The sequence below is a fragment of the Pipistrellus kuhlii genome, unplaced genomic scaffold (genome assembly GCF_014108245.1).
Source record: "Pipistrellus kuhlii isolate mPipKuh1 unplaced genomic scaffold, mPipKuh1.p scaffold_m20_p_12, whole genome shotgun sequence".
Taxonomy (NCBI): domain Eukaryota; kingdom Metazoa; phylum Chordata; class Mammalia; order Chiroptera; family Vespertilionidae; genus Pipistrellus; species Pipistrellus kuhlii.
In genome coordinates this window covers 19,920,502-19,942,655 of record NW_023425427.1, presented here as the reverse complement: position 1 = coordinate 19,942,655, position 22,154 = coordinate 19,920,502, and the positions used below count along the sequence as shown (strand labels likewise).

The window sequence follows — 22,154 nt, the reverse complement described above, 5'->3', positions numbered from 1 at the left end:
GCAAAGAGAAAACACAGGTATTTCAGATTTTAGCACAATTTGAATAATTAGCATTCAAAAGCATGAAATTTTTAAAAACCTTAAAAACCTTAGCAAAGATATGAATTTGACAACCATTTAGATAAATCACATTCTAGTTTTAATTTTGCTTGTAGAAAAATAGCATTCTTTCACTACACTGCTGGGATTAGAGTATTTTAAAACCTTGTCAGAATCATAGGAATAGACAGGCAGTTAGTTGTATGTAATCAGACAGTACTCCTAGTTTTGAAGTTTTAATGATAGATGGAGAGAACTGTGCATCTATTTCATTGAGCTCTCCCTGTTTCTGCTTCTGGAGGACACCTTTACAATGTTACACACAGAAATGGGAGGCAGCTAAAGCAGAGAGCAAAAGGAAAAATGCTCCCCTCATTTGCTCTGAGAAGCTACTTAAGCTCACTGAATGTTAAGTGATTTTAAATTAATTTGAAAGTCAAATAACTCTCTATATCAGCTATTATTGTTAGTTTTACATTTACAGACTCTTGACAAGTTGAAATATGCCGTAATGTAATTAATTGGAAAGCACACAGGACTTAGAATAGGAAAAAAAAGTGTCCAATTCTAATTCTGCCACTTCATAGTTCTTAACTGCTCTGTGACTTAGCTTCTTCATTCCCATTTGGCAGTATAGCACAGTGGCTAAGAGAACTGGCTTTGGAATGAGACACACTTAGGTTTGCAATCCCATTCTGCCATGTGCATGATCCTAGTCAAGGTATATAAGCTGTCCAAGCCTCAGTTTCCTCATGTGAACAATGGGGATCACAGTACCCACCTCATAGGGTTGTTGGGAGGATTGAGTGAGAGAGTGTCTGAAAAGAGCTTAGCACAGTGCCTGGCACACATGTTCAAAAAATGGTCGCTATCATTATCTGCAGAGTAGGGATGATACCACCTATAACACAGGATAGTTATGAGGATTAAATCAGAAACAAGGGAAAGCAGACGAGGTTGCTCTCTGTATTTTTTCACTTAGATAAAATCTTTAAGAACAAGAAATCCATTTATCACGGAAACATAGAGTTACAACTGTAAGATGCTGTTAAGAAGTAATCTAGTTCAACTCCCGTATGTTACAAGAGAAGAAACTGAAGCCAGAGAGTTTACGTGACTTGTCAAAGGTCCCACTGCTTATCAGTGGCAGAATGAGAACAGTCTCCCATCCGAGTACAGCGCTATTTCAATCACACCAAGCAATTTTAAGTTTAGATATCCCTTTCAGAAGTGGCAGCATGATTACTCTCTCCAAATAACGATACAGTCTTTAATTGGACTTACAGTATTAGCTTTTCCTTCTAAGGAATAAATTTGTTCCCGATTGCACTTTATTATATCACACTTCAAAACAAGTGGTAGAGTATTTTTATAACTACCACATCTCAACCACACAGGATCTATCTAATAAGACAAAGTCACCCAGTGGATTTACAAAGCAGACCTGGTCGAAAAAAGGAAGTTGTCTAGGTCCCAAACTCTATATAGTTGAGGACACAAAGAAAACCCCCAGAAACTGAAACCCTTATAAAATTTTACATCTTCATCCAGATGGTTTATTCAGCATTACTAAGGATTTTTAAGCATCTCACTGAAATGACTTGTTAATACTGTACTATGGAACTTAGATAGACCTTTCATCTATCCAAACTAGTAGTACTTCAGTGTTGTTGTTTTTTTAAAGTAGAGAACACTTTTGTTTTGGCACTGAGTTAAGCATTCTATAAATCAATGACCCTATGAGAGGGTACCAATATCATCCCCATTTTTAGGTGAGGAAACTGGAGCCCACAGAAAGATTACATCACTTGCTCAAGGACACACAAGCTAGGAAGTGGGAGAGCTGGGATACAAATACACATATTCTGGCTCCACAGACTGTGCGCTTATCTACAACTGGAACCATAAATAGGACAAAAGTGTTTGTTGCTGTGCTGGTGGCAGCAGAGAAAGACAGGTTCCCCCTCCCCTTCACCCCTTCAGGATTATAGAAAGCAAACTGAAGTATCTATGATTCACCATTACCTCCTCTTTCTAGGCATGGACTAGAAGAGTGACATGACTTACTGGTGTAAAGCTGGGATTAAAATCCTGGTCTCAGAAGTAATTTGAGGATATTATTATCATGTCACCCCCAAGGGTTATAAGGTTGTGGGGTCTGCCCCAATTTTAAAGTATATTTTTATTGATTTCAGAGAGGAAAGGAGAGGGAGAGAGAGATAGAAACATCAATAATGAGAGGCCGAAACCAATTTGACTCAGTGGATAGAATGTTGGCCTGCAGACTGAAAAGTCCCAGGTTCGATTCCAGTGAAGGGCATGTACCTTGGTTGATGGCACAATACCAGTGGGGGATGTGCAAGAGGCAGCTGATCGATGTTTCTCTCTCATCGATGTTTCTAACTCTCTATCCCTCTCTCTCTTCCTCTCTGTAAAAAAATCAATAAAATATATTTTTAAAAAAATGAGAGAGAACCACTGATTCACTGCCTCTTGCATGTTCCCCAATGGGATCAAGCCCACATCCCAGGCATGTGTCCTTGACAGGAATCAAACCTGGGACCCTTAAGTCCACAGGCTGATGCTCTATCCACTGAGCCAAACCGGCAAAGGCTGAAATCCTATTCTTATTACTAATTTAGTTATACTGTTTAGATTTTTGTTTGTAATTTAAATGGCAATTCTTTCTTTGTGCATAAACGTCCCTGCCCACCCCTAATAGTATGGAAACAAGTTCCTATAATTATTCATTGTTATTTTAATAATCTGAGGTTAACGTTTTATCTGTTTAAACCTCATAATACCATCTATGATCTAAGTACTTGGAGAATAGGTAGGCTTTAGCTTTGAATTCTCAGTATCTTCCATAGTACCCTGCACACAGAACTACGTACATCAATAACTGTAAATCTAATGTTGTGAATTTTACCTTTTCTCATTACTATCTACTCAAAGGACTGCACAGACTAGGAAATGAAACATCAATGAAACAGTTAAGATAAGTGAGGAAAGAAGAGAGGACTGATTAATTAATGAACTCTACAATTAATGACAGAATTAAAAATAGATGGTAAAATTAAAAATAAGAGAAAACACACCTGTCCTGTTTTAACAGGTATTTTTTTTTGTGCCTCTTCTTTTGTTGTGCCTGCATCCCCTGTGGCATTATCAGTGTATTCCCAGACCACGACGTCTTTCTGAATATCTTTTAGGTTGAAGTTGCCTAGTTTATTTAATGAGAATCCTTCAATCTAGAGAAAAATTAGACATACATTATTATAAGATAGAAACAATTTTATATCAATCAGAACACATTAATCCTGAGAGGAATGAGAAGATAACATACTATGGTATGTAAAAGGTATCAGCTATGAAATTTTTCTGAGATATTTATAAATTTTTTAAAATATTTTTTTGAAGTAAAAAATAAAGTTTCGATTTGCAAAATAAATAATTTGTGAAATAACTCTTTAGTAAATAAGAGAAGGCAAAATGGCCACAAGTTCTGCAGTAAATCTGTTTGGGATAAAATCTCAGCTCCTAGGGTAGAAGAGGCTATGAGTGTGATAAATGGTGATGGAAGGAGACTTGACCTGGGGTATGAACACACAACATACAGGTGATGTATGATATAACTATACACCTGAAACTCACATAATTTTATTAACCAATGTCACCCCAATAAGTCCAATTAAAAAAAAAGTGAAAAACAAACCTCAGCTCCCTCATGACTTTCTTTAGGTCTCAGGCTTCTGTTAAAAGAGATAACACTAGAACCTCCTTCAAGGATAGTTGTGACATGAAATAATGGAAATAAAGGATTCAGATACAGGTATGGGATGGAGTAAATGCCAATAAATGTAATAAATTATTTCTACTGATGTTGCTGAAATACAAATTGCTAAAAAAAAAAAAAAAAAGTCTGGACTCAAAAGGTCTAAGAAACGTGGGCAAATATGAATAGGTTTCTTGAGTGTTCAATGTGATTTATCATAAGCCTTGAAACAGGTATACAATGAATGTGGATTGGGTGATATGGTATACTATTTCCCAAATATATTTCCCTATCAAATGGACTACTACTTTGATTTAGCAGAGTACGTAATCATTCCAGACAGAGAGAGAGAGAGAGAGAGATATCATGTTGCTCTCAGTTATAACAGTTTCTTTCAAACTCAGAATGAAATTCACAGCCCTTTCCAGGGCCAAGAGAGGGTCCACATAATCTGGCTCTTTGTTTCTCCTCTGACCCATCTTCCTGACTCACAGTTGATACCCGCTACTTCTTCTGCTCGGAAGGTTCTTTCCCCCAACAATCAGGTAGCCCACTCTCCTTCAACGCACTCAGGCTCTGCTCAAATATCTTTTTCTCTAAATAGATCCTTCCCTTTCACATTCTGTCCTTCCTCCGTTTTATTTTTCCTCAAATTACTGCCACTTGATATTTACCTTTCTCACCTCTCTGTATATAGAAATTTGAGGACAAGGATGTTGTTTTGTTCACTGCTCTAACTCTAGCATCTAGAACAGTGCCCAGCACAGGTAAATGCTCAATAAAGACTTGCTAAGTGACTCAAAGAACAAATTGCTCTTACAGAAAATATGAGGTGCGGTGACTGTTAGATTTATATATTCAATATTTTTCTTTAATTATGTAGCTTATTTTTTTTTTGGTTGCGTTTTAAAGAGTAAAACATTTCTAAAGAGCTTATCAATATTTTTCTCTATTGATGTGGCTTGCACTTTTAGTTTTCTACCTAAGAAATCCTTGCTTATCCCCAGGCTGCAAAGATTTTTCTCCTAGGCTTTCTTCTGGGCATTTTATAGTTTTAACCATGTCATGCATGTCTCTGATTCATTTTGAGTTAATTTCAGGGTATGCTGTAGGGCAAAGATTTAATGTTCATTTTCGGATATCTAGTTTTTCCAAGATCAATTGTTGAAAAGATTTCCTTTCCTCCAATGAATTGCTTAATTGGGGCAAACTGCTTAATTGGGGCAAGTCATTCGAATTTCAGACCTGGATGTGACAGAAAGCATTATCCACTAACAGTTGACTTTGTTCTCTCATTCTTTTTTCCCACCAGAGAAGAGCAGTCTAGCAAAGATACCTTCTCAAGGCCCTGAATTCTTTCATTTTAGTTCTAGAAACACAAAGAGCTCCCTTCAGCAACCTGACACAGAGTGGACTGAAACTCCTATTATTCCAGGACAGAGTTTATAAGGGGCTTATCTTGCTAAGATAAAGACTAAAGTCTTTATTCTTGGGTCTTGGCAGATAAAGGATGTTGCTTAATTCTTAATATATTAAGTAAAGAAAAAACTATCCCCATCCCTCTATGCATCCACAGTAAGTAACTACTACTCTGATAAATGTTCCTTAAATATTGAGAATTCTACATGTGGTAAGAAGAAAGGTAGTTAAAATATCCAAATGTTCCAAAGTTAGCTTTTCCCTGAGACTTTCTATAAAATAAGTGTACACAGATTTTATTAAGATAAATACCTCGGCATTTAAAGAGAGTTTAATTGTTCTTAAAGATAGTACAAAATATTATTCAAGAGGTGATTACTAAATTCTGCATTAGTAGCAGTTCTTATATCAAATTATAAAACTATACCCTGATACAGTGTGTACCAAATGATAAATATATTACAGGTTCACATTCTCTTGTTTGAAACCCTCAGGATCATGTGTTTCACAAGTGTTTTCTTCAATTTAGAATAGTTCTCCCAGAAAAACATTTTGTAAACAAATACATTAACATTTCAGCAGTTAAATATATGAGTATTCACAATAGGATAAATTCATGTCAATTCTGAGTAGGATTTTAGATTTTGAAATTATGCACAGGTATTGTGTGGTCCTGTAAAAAAAAAAAAAATCAATATTGAATACTGAAGTTTTATACCCATGATCCTAGATAAACAGGCAGAAGGGGCTCTTTCCTCTGCTGAAGAAAGAAAACAGTCATCAGGGCAAACACATATGGTGGCAAACCTCCTTCTTCAGGGCGATCTATGCTGCAAAGCTACAAATGAGAGAAAAAGAGGATAAGCTTTCATTTGTACCAACTTGTTATATAATTTGGTCTAAAACCTGTCACTTCTTTTCCTTGTATCACATGATTTACTCATTAAATAAAACACCACAGTGACAAAATGTAAAATGTCCTATACTTTTGGAGCAACCACATACTGTGGTTTTGAGTAACAGCTTTAATTTCAACATTTAAATCTTGTTAACAACACATATTTGTAAAGGATCCTAAAATACCACTTGCTGTTTCATTTTTTTCACATCCACAGTAAACCTACTGCCTTGAAAATGCAAGCTTTGACCACATAAGTGATCAGGGGAGAGAATGTGGGCAGATTCATTAACACTAACAAAACAACTTAAAAGTAACGGTCTAGCCTGGCAAGAATGGCTCAAATGGTTGAGCGTTGTTCTGTGCACCAAAAGGTTGCTGGTTCAATTCCCAGTGAGTCACATACAGAAGGCAACTGATTGATGTTTCTCTATATTTCCTCCCTCTATGTGTATAATTGGGTGAGGATTAAAATAAAAAGAATGGACTATTTTGTGATAAAGCAGGAGGCAGTTTTCAAAAAAGGCATACTGCAATTATCAACTTACCCAGTTAAGAGTGGGGTATTCTCTGGTTAGCCTTGACATAAGCCATAGGAACTATATGCACAGTTTGTTTTTTTAAAAAAATATATATTTTACTGATTTTTTACAGAGAGGAAGGGAGAGGGATAGAGAATTAGAAACATTGATCAGCTCCCTCCTGTACACCCCCCTCCCCACACTGGGGATGTGCCTGAAACCAAAGTACATGCCCTTGACTGTCATCTGCAGGCTGACGCTCTATCCACTGAGCTAAACCAGTTAGGGCTGTATGCATTGTTACTGCTATATATTAATCAGTAAAGCTTTGGGTTTTTCTCTATAAAGCATTTGCAGAGCAACTCATTTTTGTAGTCATGATGAGACCTTACATTTTGGGGTGATGTTAAATTCTCTACTGGCATTTTAATTGAGATACTGCATTTAAAACATTATGAAAATGTAAGCAAGGCCAGACAGTGGCTTTCGTTTTTTGGAGTCTCTGGTATATTACTGGAAATGAAGCTTTATCTCAAACTTTCTGGTGCCTTATAATCACCTGATAAAACTAGTTAAAATGCAAATTCTTGGGCCATTATCTTCTAGGATTTGACGCGCAAGTCTTATTTATAATATGCACTATAAATCTTTTGAGCAATACTACTACACAGTGAAACAGAAACAATGAATTTCCCTTTCTGTGCACATTAAAATTTCTGTTCCGCCCTAGCTGGTTTGGCTCAGTGGACAGAGCATTGGCCTGTGGACTGGAGGGTACCAGGTTTGATTCTGGTCAAGGGCACATGCCCAAATTGTAGGCTTGATCTCCAGTAGGAGGCAGCCGATTGATGATTCTTTCTCATCATCGATGTTTCTACCTCTCCCTCTCTTTTCCTCTCTAAGATCAATAAAATATATATTTTTAAAAATTTCTGTCGCAATATTCAGATGCCTACTCTCTTCGTATTTATAAATATGCATCCAAACGTTAAGATTAAATTAACCATACAAAAATCAAAGCATACTGCCTATGCATACACAGAATGTATTCACAAACTTAAGCACTTGACCTACCTTTGCCCAGTACCTAAATGCAATCACCAAAGGAACCAGTTTTGGTTCTAGTTTTCCAAGGGCAGATAAGTGATTTGTTGTCAGACAAGCATGTTCATTTCCTGCACTCACTTTACAAATAAGACCACTGGTGGGGGTGAGGGGTAAGGATGGGAAGGAAAAAGAAAAAGATAAAAAGTGTTATATAGGTATTAGGTATATTTTATGCCAACAACTAATTTACATTGATAATGAGGACTTTAAAAGTGAAAATAAAGTAAAAAAAAAAAAAAGCCCAAAACTTACTAAATCTTTATGGGTCACTTAAGAAAGTATTTTTATTGTTGTTTTTTAATAATAAAAAAAATAGGGCAGCCATTTTCTGAGTAAATTTTATTTTCAGAACTAAAAATTATGTACTTTCATAGATTAAAACTATTTTGTGTGGAAATTAAAATAAGGGAACACTATAAAATATGTTAAATGAGAGCATGAATTCCTATTTGTAAGTATAGAAGTGTTCTCTCAAGAGTTGGAGAAATCTGCCTAGTAAACAATCATTACAGCTTATAAACCACCCACGTACAGTACTGATAGTACTTCCAGATGGAGGGAGAGTAGTCATCTAATTGCTATTTAGCAGTGCTAAAAATGCTGCTAAAAAAGATGGCAAAAGGTGATTTGAGCAAGTAACTGATGAAGTTGTTTTTTACCATGTTGAAATGGGTCAAAAAGCTTCCTTCCTCTATTTTTTCATTTAAAAATTTTTTATTCTTTTCAAAATTAGTTTCCTTTGCATCAATTACCAAAACTATAGGGAGAAAGCTAGTAGTAAGCCTATGAAATTAACCACATAAGAACTCCATCACTCTAGAAATTAGACATAAGATTTAGAAGCATAGAAAAAAAAAGGTTTAGTGAAATACACGTGCTCTTGGCAAGTTGATAGTTAATGTATGAACAGCTTAAAGAAACAGACCTTTTCTTTTCTTTGCACACCACCATTGGCACCCTAGCATGAAAATCTGCATTAACATCAATAAAAGAATCTGAGGAAAGAAGACAAAGATGTTAAGTATGTTAATTATATTTTTGTTTAGAGAACTAGATAAAGTACAAGTTCCAGTTGTGATTTATCTGCTCAGCCTTTTTCAAAACCATTATTAAGTAAAGCTCCAAGATGACTTGAAAAGGAGAAAGTATTATATTCAAGAATTAAGTAATCTTGCTAATTTAAAACCCCTATTTTGTAAAACTATGTTTGAGTGAAAATGACTATATTATTGAATTAGACTGTTTAAATGTTATATGAATAACATTATTAGAAATATGGTAGGCTATTCAAGCAAAATTGCTGCAAAAGCTTCTAAAATGTGGACAACTGTCAAATCTATCTGGGAACAAACATTTGTTGATTCATTAATCAGGGTTGGGTCACACCTATTTGCCATTAGAAAGTATTAATTTAAACCACCGTATAAAGCAGATTATCCTTCAGATTTACCCTCGTGAGTAAATTTTACATATTTTGTGTCTTCTTAGACTTGGTCTAAGGCTCATTTAATCTTTACAAATTGTGACATTATTATCAAGCTAAATAATGACTTCCGGTTTTCAAAGTTTCAGAAATGATATATTCAAATTATAAACAAAAGAAACATTTAAAAGCAAAATGAAGAAAGAATCTGGTTTTACCACTGTTCTTTAAACATTCCTGAACAAGTAGGAGAACATCTGGCTGGGACATCTAGAAAAATAGATCAATGAATATGTCAAATTATCTGTAAGTACTTTTCGCTGAGATGATATACAGTCATCTGAAATTATCCAAACTAGATAGCACATTACGACCAGAGTAAAGAAATTAATCACTACGTTGGTCAGGGACAAAGAAATGAGCACCAAACGAGGATGAATACGGGCAAAGGAGACCTACTACACAGTTAACTCCAAATTAATTTCTGAGTTACTTAGCCTCTCAGCAAATCTCAAAAGTTGTGGCTAGAAGTTGACATACTGTAAACAATATTACCTCTCTCACTCTAAGAGACTCAGTGAATATTTGCTAAATGAATGAATGAATCAAAATAAATTCTGTGCTGATAAATTACTAATCATAATTTAAGGTTAAAAGAATGGTAAAATCTATTGATCAGCTGACCATGGAGCAATAGTATGGGACAGCAAAGAATGAGGCCATGAAATAGAACATCTGTGGGTGGATTTGTATTTGAACTAGCAAACCAGGTCAATTAAATTGACACAAACCATCTACACACTGGACTATGGTAACCACCAGTAGATAAATGTATAATTTACTAAAGCGCCTTCCAGTTTTAACATTCTGATTCATCAAAAGTTTTTTGAGTCATATTTAAACCAGAAAGCTAGGTCAAGTGTGGTTCTTCAAAAGCATAATTATTTCTGAGTGGCTGGGGATAATAGGATGGAATAATAATAATTTTAAAAAAAGAGCATAATTATTTTAATAAAATAGGTGTATAAAAGAGGAAACCCAGAAGCAAATTAAGCTTTCAGGTCATAAAAGCTATTTATCAACATTGCTTAACATCTAAAATTCTTTCCAGCGCTGGAAAGTTGACTTTGCCAAGGTAATTTAATCATTTCAAGTTACCTGAACCTAAATAGTCCCATAAGATTCACATGGTAAGAATACCAGTATTTGATGTATGAGAGATTTAAAGAGTAAAGTAAGTATGAAAAGCTATAGAGTATTTGAAATAATGCCCTAAAACTGAAGACAGGCAAAAGAACATAAAAATAGAAATTTTCTGAAAAAAAGCTGCCACCAATTATACTTAAACAAATCTGAAAATCTCTAAACTATATTTATATTTGAAATATAGCTCACATTTGAAAAAAAGAATTTCCATACCACTCTATGAAAATTCCAACATTTAATTTTGTACTTACAATGGCTGGAAATTGAATGTCAATGTTTACATCCGAATTTTTGAAACCCAATTGGCTACAGGATGACCCATATAATCTTAGAGAACATTCTAAAAAAAAAAAAAAAAAAAGAAAAAAGTAAATAAATAAAAGTCATAAATAAGGTAAAATTTCTTGCAAGTTATAACAAAGCACTGTTATTTCAGAAATAGAATCATCAATTAAAACTATACACAAAAGCAAAACACTATTCAAGTCTGGCATAAACAAAGGATAGCAAGGGTGACTCTTTGCTCTTCCCTTGTGTTGTGTTGTGTTGTGTTATGTAATGTTATGTAATAGGGAAGACTGCATTGACAGTGATTTAGCATAAGGGCAACTCTTTTCAGTTGTAAAACATATTTTAAAAATTCCTAAATTATTTCACATTTTGTGCAAAAAATAATACTTGCTATCATTTTTTACATGTTTAAATGTGAAAGTGAAAAAGAAATGGCTAGCTTTGTTTTATATTTATAAACCTGGTGGTATACTAAAGAGTTAACGCAAACACTTCACCTTTTAGAAAGGCCACATAGGTGTAATTTACTATAAAGATTGTGTTTCTATACACCAATAATCATAAAAATGACCTTCAGCTTAAAAGTTTTTAATAGTAATACTCATATTATAAACAAGCAGCATTTAACATAATATAATCCCTTTAGGAAAACTTTTAAAAAATAATTATATAACTGATACAAAACACTAGGCAACATGTGATTATATGGCCTGTATTAACCACTCAATGTTTTACCACTATTGTGCCAAATTTTTATCCTTTCTCATCAGGAAACTTTGTGGGTACCTCTCCTCCACCCACCCCCCAACCCAGATTAAGTCAAGTGATTTCTTTGGGCTTTAAAAGTTTCTCATGGAAAAAATACATTCAATTTTACAATGGAAGTCTATGGCAAAAAACACCAAAATTATAAGTGACTTTTTGGGAACTATCTACAACATAATGAGGTCCCTATATAATGAAATGAGCAGATTCCACCCTTTATTTTTATGAAAGCATGTATGAATATGAGTGATATACTATATGTAATGATCTTACTGTGGAACTAATGGTTCTATGGGTACTGAGGTAATAATTAAAACAGTGATTTCAACCCTAGCTATATTTTAGAATCACTTGAGGAACATTCTAAAAAATAGTTTCCCATGGTTCCACAGACATAATATGGAGAATGAATTCACCAGTACACAAAATCTATTACATATTAGTTTGCAAAACTCATTTTAGATATTATAAGTCTTTTAAGTGTGGTTAAATAGAACCTTTTTTCTTTTTCTTTTTATTTTAGAACCTTTTACAGATATGTGAAGCTGACTCCAATATACTTTTTATTTTAACTCAAAATATTTTGTCAATTTAAATAGGTAGAATGGTAATCAAATATATACATAAGAGTCTCATAGTGCCCCACTAAGATGGGGTATTTAATTTCAAGTACATGCACATAATAAAATTCATAATGAAAACAGGTTTAATGACAATACATGTAAAAGTCATTGCTTCCTCAGGGGAAGTCAGGAAAAACAAAAACGGGCAAAAAGTAAAGATGTGGCAAATCAATTTCTATTAGGTGAAAATTATTTACTACTAGGAAAGATGATTGAAGTACGTTTAGCTAGCTAAATAGAAAAACAAATCTAGAAAATACCTGGTAACTTGTGTTGAAACACATTTTCCATGATACGTTTAATTTCTAGTCTCTGTTCCAAGTTCTCATTGAGTAACCCAAACTCCTGTACAACTTTGTCAATGGCAATGCCAATTGCATTTATCTGGGAGGGTGTAGGCGGTGGTAATGTAGTGAGCAACTCTTCCTCCTGCTTCTCCTTTTAAGATCAATGATGAGATTAAAAAATGACACACATTTTTAACCTTCTACCACTTACCAAGACAACATTATAGTATATTCTTAGCCTTCCCTTTTACTTTAGCTATGTTAGTTTTCATGTTATCAAACATTTCTTCATGCATATAAAGTGATAATAAAGGGAAGACAGGAATAAGAAAAAAGTGCTAAAGAAGAATATTAAAAACAGCAATGACAAGTTATTTTTTTACTGGCATAATGACATATACTTAATTCTATCAATGACTTTGTTCATCTTCATCTCCTTAAGGAAGTTCATAAGACTACCCAACAAAACATGTCTGAGCAGCATCAAGTATTTTGAGTAAATTCAATAATATAGAATTCAGGAGAAGAAAGTTACGAAGACAAGAAATAACTGACAGATAAACATTTGTTTTGGTTACACTAAACTTACCTTAATGTTTTTCTTGTGCCTCTTCTCTTTGATATGCTTATGGGCAAATGGAATAGATTCAATGAAAACATCACAAAGTTTGCAGGTATACTTTGCTGTAGGGTAGTTTCTTGGTCGCTATAATTTAAAGAGATTTATAGATATATATCCTCAAAACTATAGGTCAACAAAAATTAGGCAGAAAATGATTTCCCCTCCATTTTAAAAATTGTTACTTTGTTACTGTCACTTTATTACTATCCTAACTTTGAAGACAAGAAATAACTGACAGATAAACATTTGTTTTGGTTACACTAACACAGTTTGAACAAAACAAGGATTTTAACTAACAAATAAAAGATGTTAGTTACCCTTTTCAGCCTGTCAATGCAGTCCCTTTTCAATCGCTCCTCAGCCTGCTGTAAACCCAGGAGCTCCTTTGCTGAAAGCACAGACTCGTCGATCACAGGGCCTTCCAACTCCCCGTCCAGGTCACTGTCCCCATTTCTAGTCCTCCGTGGCTTCCTAGGTCTGGACTTCTGCCTCTTGTCTTCTTAAGTTAAGAAAGAAATATTATTGGTGATATTAAATAACAGAACTGACTAAAAAGCAGAATTTAGGTATTAAGGAAATCGTGTAATATCTGAATGACAACTGAACACTGAGCATAAGGAAAGAGACAGGCATGGATAGAATGCCTGAATACTCATTAAGCACCTCATCTAGATACATTAATACATAGAAATAGGTGCTTTTTAAACGTAAAAGGAATTCTACTTCAATCATATAATTTGATTGTATCATCTTTTTGGTATATTGCTGAAAGTATCCTCTGTAGGCGAGTATACTTGTTCTAATATACCTAATATATCATCATAATCTATAATATACATGTATCTACTATATTCTAATATCAGGGGCCTGGTGCATGAAATTTGTGCACATTAAAAGGGAATTAATTAGAGGGAATATTTTAATATTGCTATTTGCCCTTTCCCCATAGTGGAAGTGACAGAGATAAAAGAAATTAGTAAAATGTATATGAAAATCTCCTTTCTGTCAAGAGTCTGAGTTGTGCCTCGGGACCCAGAGTCAAGTCCCCCACACATTGCTCGCACCTCAAAATTGCACGAGACTCAGACCTGGCCAGCCCCGCAGGGCTGGGAGGCGCAGTCTCAGGTACCCTGACCCTGGGATAGGCCTCAGGTTCCTTGGCCCCGGGAGTCGAGTCACAGCCTCAGGTTCCTCTGTCAAGCCCTGCCAGTTGGGGCGGCGCGGCACAGCCTTAGGGGTGGGGCCTCAGCTCCCCCACATCAAGCTCTGCCGGGAGGGGGGCACAACCTCAGGTCCCTCAGCCTGGTGCCCGGGCGTGACCTCTGATTCCGTGCCCCCCTCTCCCCCTGCCCTGGCGCCAGGGGCCCCAGCATGAAGGCGCGATGACCATTTGCATATTAGCTCTTCATTATATAGGATTCTTGTAAATATACCTGTTATCCTAATTAAAACTACCCACATTTACTTTCACTTTCATAAGTGAACAATATCAATAGCACAGATGGACAATGTATTTCCAAAGATCTCAGAAATTTACTACATTCTTATCTAAAGTGAAAATTCAGTCTTCACATTATTGTCCCCCCACATTAATATCAAGAAGTTTAAGCCAAAATTTTATTTACTGAGGACAACCATTTTCCATTTTATCTTTACTTTCATTTTCACTTCTTCAATGGCATGCACACTGAATATATTTCAAAGGAAGAAACAATTAGCAGCTGAACTAAAAATTTTCTGTGAGTATACACTAATTCTCACTTGTTTATAGACTATGCTGTTCTACAATCCTTATAATAAATGAATCTGTCACTTCTTAAAAAAAAAATGTAACTTTTAACTTTTGAAACTAAAGGTAATTGTGAGATTGCTTTATAAAAAATTTGTCTTAAATAACTTTGATAACTTCCCTTAAGTCCTGAAAAATGAAACTATTAGTAACACATGCAATTAAAGTTAAATTCATTTCTCCAATTAAAATTGTGGTAAATGGACTGAATGACCTGAATGGAAACAGAGCTTCTAAATGGCTTATCAATAACTAGTCTGAAAATAGAAACCTGCAATGCCCTGCATAAGGCAATTCCTATTAAGTTTCCATTGGAACTTATTACTTGTATAGCAGGTACAATAAGTCAGTTAATTGGGGAAAAAATTGTCAGAAAAGGGAGACGTAGGACCTTTACTTTACAAAAGCTATCTGCCAATAGTTCTAAAGGGAAATCAGCAAGCACTGTGTTCAAACTACCATAAGATGAATATAGTGAAATTCTGCCAACAGTTTCTGTACTACAGTAAGAGGCAATTAAACAAAATTAAAGAAGAATTAGGACAAATACAGTTTTTTTAAAAAGCAATCAACACAGACCAAACAAAATAGTAAAAAGTAGTCATTGGAAGAAAAAAAAAATCAGTCTACACCTTAATACCTGCTTTTAAATACTCCCTCTACTCCCAATTAAAATATAAATCTTTTAACGACAGTACTCTTGGTCTGCCCTAAACTTCTGAGATAGGCACTTCTTTTAAAGGTATGTCTATTTTCATTTAATTTGCTTGTCATTACGAACTTTAAAAAACTGCATCTGATTTCAGTATTCAGGACAGAACTTTCTCATTTCTCACTTAGACAAACACTCATTAGAGATTTATACCAATATGTGCAATACCCATTAGGAAAGTCCTTATTAGTCGAAAACACAAAGTGATATAGAACCAAATTCCTTTTTTTAATCCCTCTTCTCTTTCCCACTCACAAAGACTGCTTAAATATAACTATATTTGCTGTCATTTTCTAGAAAGAATGACTTCAATTTCCCTCCAGAGAACACAATTAACTCCTTATTGTTTTTATACAGAGAAGTGGCTACAGAAATTCTGATGCTGATGATAACAGCAGCTACCATTACAGAATATTTTATTACGCAACAGATGCAATAAAAAGCAGTTTATATGGCATTGCCTCATTTAATCCCTACATTGATCCTGTCATGGATGCTAAAAATTACTCCTATTGTACAGAGTAGGGTAGGGGTGTCGAACTCAATCAGAGAAGGGGCCAAAATCTAAAATCCAGCCTAAATCGCAGGCCGAATGGTTTACTGAACTGTCATTGTGATGGAAACGCAGCGGAGTGCAGTGATGACAGCGCGGTGCGGGCCACATTGCAAGGCCTGGCGGGACGGATTTGGCCCGCGGGCCTTGTGTTTGACACATGTGGAGTAGGGAAATGCTGGTCCAGGAAAATGTGACTTGTGCAGAGACACATAACTAAGTCAAAGGAAAGGGATTTGAAACAGATTAAAGCATAGGTGAAATCCTAAAATTCAGCCTTGTAACAATATACAATAGTTCTAAAAAGAACTAATTAAAATCTCTTCTTGAAGCAAATTCATTCATAACTGGAACAGACCAGTACTGATAAGGTAATGTAACCTTATGAACCTCACAGGCCTGCATAGTAAAAATGATCAAATAAAATCTAGCTGTTGGGAATCAGGAAAGCAAAGCTAGGTTTTGCTAAAAAAAATTTCCATAATTACTTAGACTACCTGGCTTATCCCAAGTTTTTTGGTAATATGAATGAATTCTCTATATACAGTATTCTAAGTTTCCCATATTTTACTTGCATATGAACCATTATTCCATTCACAAAGAACATGTATATTTGAGTGGATGCTTTCCAGCTAAGATTATTAATGGAACTGTCCCAAATATGATAAATTGGCAACATAGGATATTTGAGAGATGAAATGTGAGTGGTAATGGAGAACTGAAAAATAGTATTAAAAACAAAGCAACTCGAGATAATTTCACTACATTTTCTCACATCATTTAATAAGACCCTTCCTTATCAAGACAATTTTGATTTCAGGAAAATTTAAATTCCTTTAATGAAATCCTTTTTAGGAATCTTTGAGTGTAATACAAAGTTTAAATTTCTCTCTATAGTGAGCAATGTTATACCGAAGTTTAATATTTCCTGTATGAAGATTTTCAAGAAATAGAGACTGAAAAGACCTTTAATTAGCATTTGTGAAAGAATACACCTGCATTTCACAGAAAGAAAACACGGGAGCTTTCAATAAAAAGACAGTGAAGACATATTTCCTGTTCAAAACCTCTTAAAATCAAACCAACTTATTTTAAAATGAAACACAAATACAATCTAAGAGGTTTTTGGTATGTAAATAATCCCTTTTAATATCTTTCTGGTTGCAAACTATTGATCTATAAGTCTTTCTTTTCATAATGCTGCTCAACATCAAATTTTCTTTTCTAAAAAGCCAACTACTGGCTAACTAAATTAAAATGTCCATGTCCCACAGACACAGTAATACACAAATACTTAAAATCACACAAACTTTTAAAAAGAAAAACACAAATTGCAAGTCCAGAAATCATCAATGCGTGTTCAGTTTGCCTCTGCCAGATTTCCGGTCCAGCGATGCTGAGTTAGCAGCCAGAGCAGCACAGTACACGATTTCAGTTTCATTTCCTCATCTACCATTCTACATAAACATGTCTGGATAATTTTAACTCCTCTGAGCCACAACTTCCTGCTTTGTAAAACTGTGATTCTACCTTTGGTATAACATCACAGACAATTCCTTCAAGTTCTTTACAGCTTCAAGGTTTCCGAGGCTAAGGTTGGATCTCTCCCATCCATTTGATTCCTAATACCTCTTTCTGTTTTGGCTATTTGATTCAAAGCATTTTCTTTTGCTCTTCCTATTAAAAAAAATATAAAATAACATATTTTCTCCCATTTTATACTTTCATAAGACCCTCTAAAGATAGAACACGATGTTTTTCCTACTAAGACTTCTGAATGTGCTAGCTAGTTTCCAACTCACTCTATATGGCCCTTTCCTTCAGCCACAACTGGCTTCCTTGCTCTTCCTGGAATGTACATGCTCTGTCATAGCCTTTTCATAGGGGTGGGAGTGGAGGACATTTTCCTCAAAAATTCCCAGTGGTGGCCCTCTCACTACCTCAGTGAGGGCTATCTTGATCAGTCTATTTAAAAACTGTCAACTGCCTCTCCCTTACGCCATAGGCCCAGCACTCCATTTCTTTCATTATTTTATAGCCAGTCAGGAAGTGCTTTAACTTTTTAGGAAGAAATTGGCATAGTAGAGTACATATTTTTTAATAGGAAGCAAACAAGTAGTGATGATGGAGCAGAGTGTTTAGCTAGTAGATTTGGTAGTAGAGATGAGGAAGAACTACAGACTGGGAATATAAAGACAGATTTCAGTAGGAAAATTAACAGGAATAAATTTGGTGGTAAAATTAGTAGGTCATAACTTATTCAAAAGGGGAAGGGGAAAAAAAAGGGGAAGGAAGGGGAAAAAGAACATAACTAAGTTGCTTTAAAAAAAAAAAAAAAAAAAAAAAAAAAAAAAAAAAAAGGCAGCCCGGCCAATTTGCTCAGTAGTTAGAGTTGGCCTTCAGATGGAAGGGATTCAGGTTCTATTCCAGTCAAGGGCATGCGTCTTGGTTGCAGGCTTGATCCCTGGCCTGAGCGTGGTAGGGCTCATGTGGGAAGCAACCAATCGATGTATCTCTTTTGCATCAATGTTTCTGTCTCTCCTCTTCCTACTATCTTTAAAATCAATGGGAAAAATATCCTTGGTGAGGATTAACATTAACATTGAAGTCAACAAACCTAATAGCCCATTTTTCAACGAATAATTTTCTGAGCATACTTTGCATTTTCAGACTAAATATTAGTTTTATTTTTTTTCTACAAATGTATGGCTTTACTTCATTTTAGTAATTACTATCCCTTAAATAAAAAGTTTTCTTGTTTACAGATATCATAGATACATGGACAAAACCTACTCACCTTTTAGAAAACTGTATAATTACTTTGGGGCATTATCTAACACGTAGGGCACTCAGAATAGGCTTCTGGTTTGAAACTAAAAGCTTTTATGTGTATTTCTTACTTCTAAACTTATTAAGTCTCAATATGTTTATAAAACTCACTTTGTTTAAAAAATATTTTATTGATTTTTTTACAGAGAGGAAGGGAGAGGGAGAGAGAGAGACATCAATCAGCTGCCTCCTGCACATCCACTAGTGGGGATGTGCCCACAACCAAGATACATGCCCTTGACCAGCATCAAACCTGGGACCCTTGAGTCTGCAGGCCAATGCTCTATCCACTGAGCCAAACCAGCCAGGGCTAATGCTCACTTTTGAGGAAAAAAATAAATAAATCTTGGACTACCCTCCAATCCCTCTGTGGCAGGAAATATATGAGTCTATATTGTGCTTTTATATCAGTCTGTCATTTACATTATTCAAATACAAAACTGTGATACATGATTTAGAAATTATATACATACCTACCCAGAAATTATGATATAGTCTCCCGGAGGATATGACTACCCTCTTATGTAAAAAGCACCAACAGGAAATATGTTGACTAAAGTAAAATGAGCATTATGGCAAAGGAAACTTTTAAAGGGACCAATATATACACATATCACAACTGCGATCCTTAAAATAATTATATTAAATAAGCAGAAACTATGAAAAACTTGAACTGCATTGCTGAAAATAACAAAACTCATTTGGATGAAAAAGAAAAGACTTCGCTGACTTTGGGTTGTTAGCTCGACAAATTGCAACACATTACCGTGGCTTCCTGCTTCCACTTCTGACATGGTTTCCGGGCTTGTTGGGTCTTTATGAAACAGCCGCCTTACAGTTCTGCAGCCTCTTCCGTCTTGCCACCGATATCCATCTTCACTTTCTTGAAAGGGCTCTCTTCTCGGTCGGTTCATCACAGGAATTCTAGGTCCTAGTTTGTATTCTCGCCAACTCTCCGAATTACCAGCGAGTTCATCTGACAGCCATCTCTTACTCTGATCTCTGTGGTTGTCGTTTACCCAAAGGGGTGGACTGTAAATTGGGTTTTTAAATGCGTAAGGATTGCTGGAAACGGCATACGGTCCTTTTCTAGGAGTGTTCCCATAGTTCCCCGGCGTTACTTTTCTCTTGGGAAGGCCTTTTTCCATTTTATTGCTATGGCCTTTAGCACAATCATCCGTTACTAAATAATCTTGTTGAGGGTGACCCCTTCTGAAATCCTCATCTTCCGCAGCTCCCCGGTCCTTAGCACGCTTCACAAAATAAGGTTTGGCTGCATCTCCCATGGTCTTCCACTTCACTTTTCTTACTTTGCACCTGGAAAGAAAGCATTTTTTGGGGAAAATCAAACTATAACAAGATATCATGCCTAGAGTACAAAATACCCCATATATTGCACGGATGCTCAAAAGCCCATAAGAGACCCACCTAATTTCCACCACATTCCAATAACCAGTGTATTACACTAGAAGTTAGGAGGCTTATCCTATGATATTCATCATGAAAATTAGTACCTACTATGTAACATGAAGGTTAAACCTGTGACTAAGGGAAGCTGCCTATATAGTCTTGAGAACTGTGGTATTAAAAAATGTTACTCAGCCGAAACCGGTTTGGCTCAATGGCTAGAGCGACGGCCTGTGGACTGGAAGGTCCCAGGTTCTTGATTCCGGTCAAGGGCATGTACATGGGGATGTGTTTCGGGCACATCCCCGGTGGGGGGGTGTGGAAGAGGCAGCTGATCGATGATTCTCTCTCATCGATGTTTCTAACTCTCTATCCCTCTCTGTAAAAAAAAAAAAAAAAAAAAAAAAAAAATCAATAAAATATATTTTTAAAAAATGTTACTCATATCAAACTTTACCTATAGGACAAAAGCGCTTTTCTTAAAACAACAAAAACAAAACCCTTTATCCCAAGCCCACACTGTTAGAAAACTCCCGAAACAAGTCTTTAAAACTCCACGTTTCCGTCCCTCCTCCGCGCCCCGGGACCACGGCTCACCTCCCCGCCCCTCTTTAGAACGATGGCTTCGATCGCTGGGGTGACGGAGGCCCCTCCGAGGCTCCGCTCCAGTCAAAGGGGCTGGGCTTCCAACCAAGACACAACTCCAGCTACTCTTCCCCGACCTGCTTCTCCACCCCAAACAAGTTTGTGTTTTGGTCACAAATTGCACTTTCCCCCTCTACGATCCCCATCTGATCGCCCCCCGTCCCTTCCCCCCCCCCCCATCTGCCTCAGTTTCCACCCTCTGGGGCCGGAGGCGGAGAACGGGGAAGCGTCCCCCCACTCCTCCCGGCCACGAAGCCACCGCGGGTCCCAGGAAGCAGGAAGTGACCTACCTTCCCGATGGGTTCCGAGGTCCCCCAGGTCGGCCAGGGGGCCGAGGCCGAGCGCTTCCACCGAAACCCCTTCTCCTTCGGCCCCCGCTGCAGGGTCTGACAGAAGGCGAAGGGACGGGCTCGAACCTGAGCGCTCAGTCCCCGCTGGCCTGGCAACCGGGACCGAGGCCAGCGGAGGATGAAGCCGCCAACGTAACTCCGGGGCGGAGCGCGCCCTCCAGTCTGGGCGCCGGAGAACCTGGCGGAGGTTCACCCCGGAGGCGAGTCCGGGAGGGACGCGAAGAGAAGGCGCTCGGAACACTCACCACCTCCGCGGCGGCGGCGCTCCCCCGCCTCCTTCGGCCCTGGCTGGGCTCCCTCTCTGTGTTTTCTTTCGGCCCCACTTCCGGCGCTCAGCGCTGGCTCATTGTGCGCGATTGGGAGACGGGGGCCGCCCCCGCCGGAGAGCACCGCCGCTCACGCCGGAAACGCGCGCCCTTCCGAAGGCCCGCCCGCCTCCAGCCCCGCCTCTCCCGCCTCCGCGGCGCCCCGCCCACTTCCGCCACCGCCGCCGCGCGCCCCGCCCACTTCCGCCCCGTAGCCGCTGCCGCGCGCTGACTCTCGGGAGAACGTGCCGTCCCTCCTCGCCCCTGGTCTCCTCTCTACCGCGGGAGCTTAGGAAGGACCGGGTAGTCTCGAAGCTCGGCTGGCCCCGGGAGGCTCCAGGCCCCTGGAGGCTCCTGGCTGCTGGGTCTTGATGTTTTCCCGGTCATTCCAAGTGATGTCACGTCTCCGGAGGTCTTAGCTGCCGGCCTTATCCAAATGCCTATCCTGTTTAAGCATCTGCTGTTCACCCAGCTAGCTCTCAGTACGGTCAGGGGAAATGCTTTGCTTTTTTTTCTTAGATTGGGTACGTATTAGTTCTACTTAAACAAAAACAATACACAACGGTGTTTTTTTTAAAGAATATGTGT

The 22,154-nt window shown here is 37.2% G+C and overlaps 1 protein-coding gene and 1 long non-coding RNA gene across 10 annotated transcripts in view; one reads left to right on the top strand and one right to left on the bottom strand.

The window, feature by feature from the left end:
• Nucleotides 1–21,678, bottom strand: part of TUT7 (terminal uridylyl transferase 7) — a 59,102-nt gene extending 37,424 nt beyond the window's left edge. For 3 of the 9 annotated variants that reach the window (XM_036433609.2, XM_045580073.1, XM_045580071.1), the window contains exons 1-11: nucleotides 21,202–21,678; nucleotides 19,626–20,176; nucleotides 13,294–13,475; nucleotides 12,944–13,060; nucleotides 12,328–12,505; nucleotides 10,640–10,728; nucleotides 9,401–9,452; nucleotides 8,685–8,754; nucleotides 7,727–7,853; nucleotides 5,952–6,071; nucleotides 3,138–3,290 (exon numbers count right to left, since the gene is read on the bottom strand). In XM_036433609.2, the coding sequence (XP_036289502.1) occupies nucleotides 3,138–3,290; nucleotides 5,952–6,071; nucleotides 7,727–7,853; nucleotides 8,685–8,754; nucleotides 9,401–9,452; nucleotides 10,640–10,728; nucleotides 12,328–12,505; nucleotides 12,944–13,060; nucleotides 13,294–13,475; nucleotides 19,626–20,145 (1,608 nt within the window). In that variant the 5' untranslated portion in view covers nucleotides 20,146–20,176; nucleotides 21,202–21,678. Of the gene's footprint in view, nucleotides 1–3,137; nucleotides 3,291–5,951; nucleotides 6,072–7,726; nucleotides 7,854–8,684; nucleotides 8,755–9,400; nucleotides 9,453–10,639; nucleotides 10,729–12,327; nucleotides 12,506–12,943; nucleotides 13,061–13,293; nucleotides 13,476–19,625; nucleotides 20,177–20,863; nucleotides 21,029–21,201 lie in introns of those variants that run through there. The other 6 variants (XM_036433614.2, XM_045580072.1, XM_036433613.2 and 3 more) reach the window with 5 other exon arrangements.
• LOC118716432 lies at nucleotides 3,625–15,391 on the top strand. The gene is made up of 3 exons (XR_004987147.1): nucleotides 3,625–3,741; nucleotides 5,560–5,570; nucleotides 15,377–15,391. It is a non-coding gene; the product is annotated as an uncharacterized LOC118716432 (long non-coding RNA).
• Nucleotides 21,679–22,154: the final 476 nt, after the last annotated feature.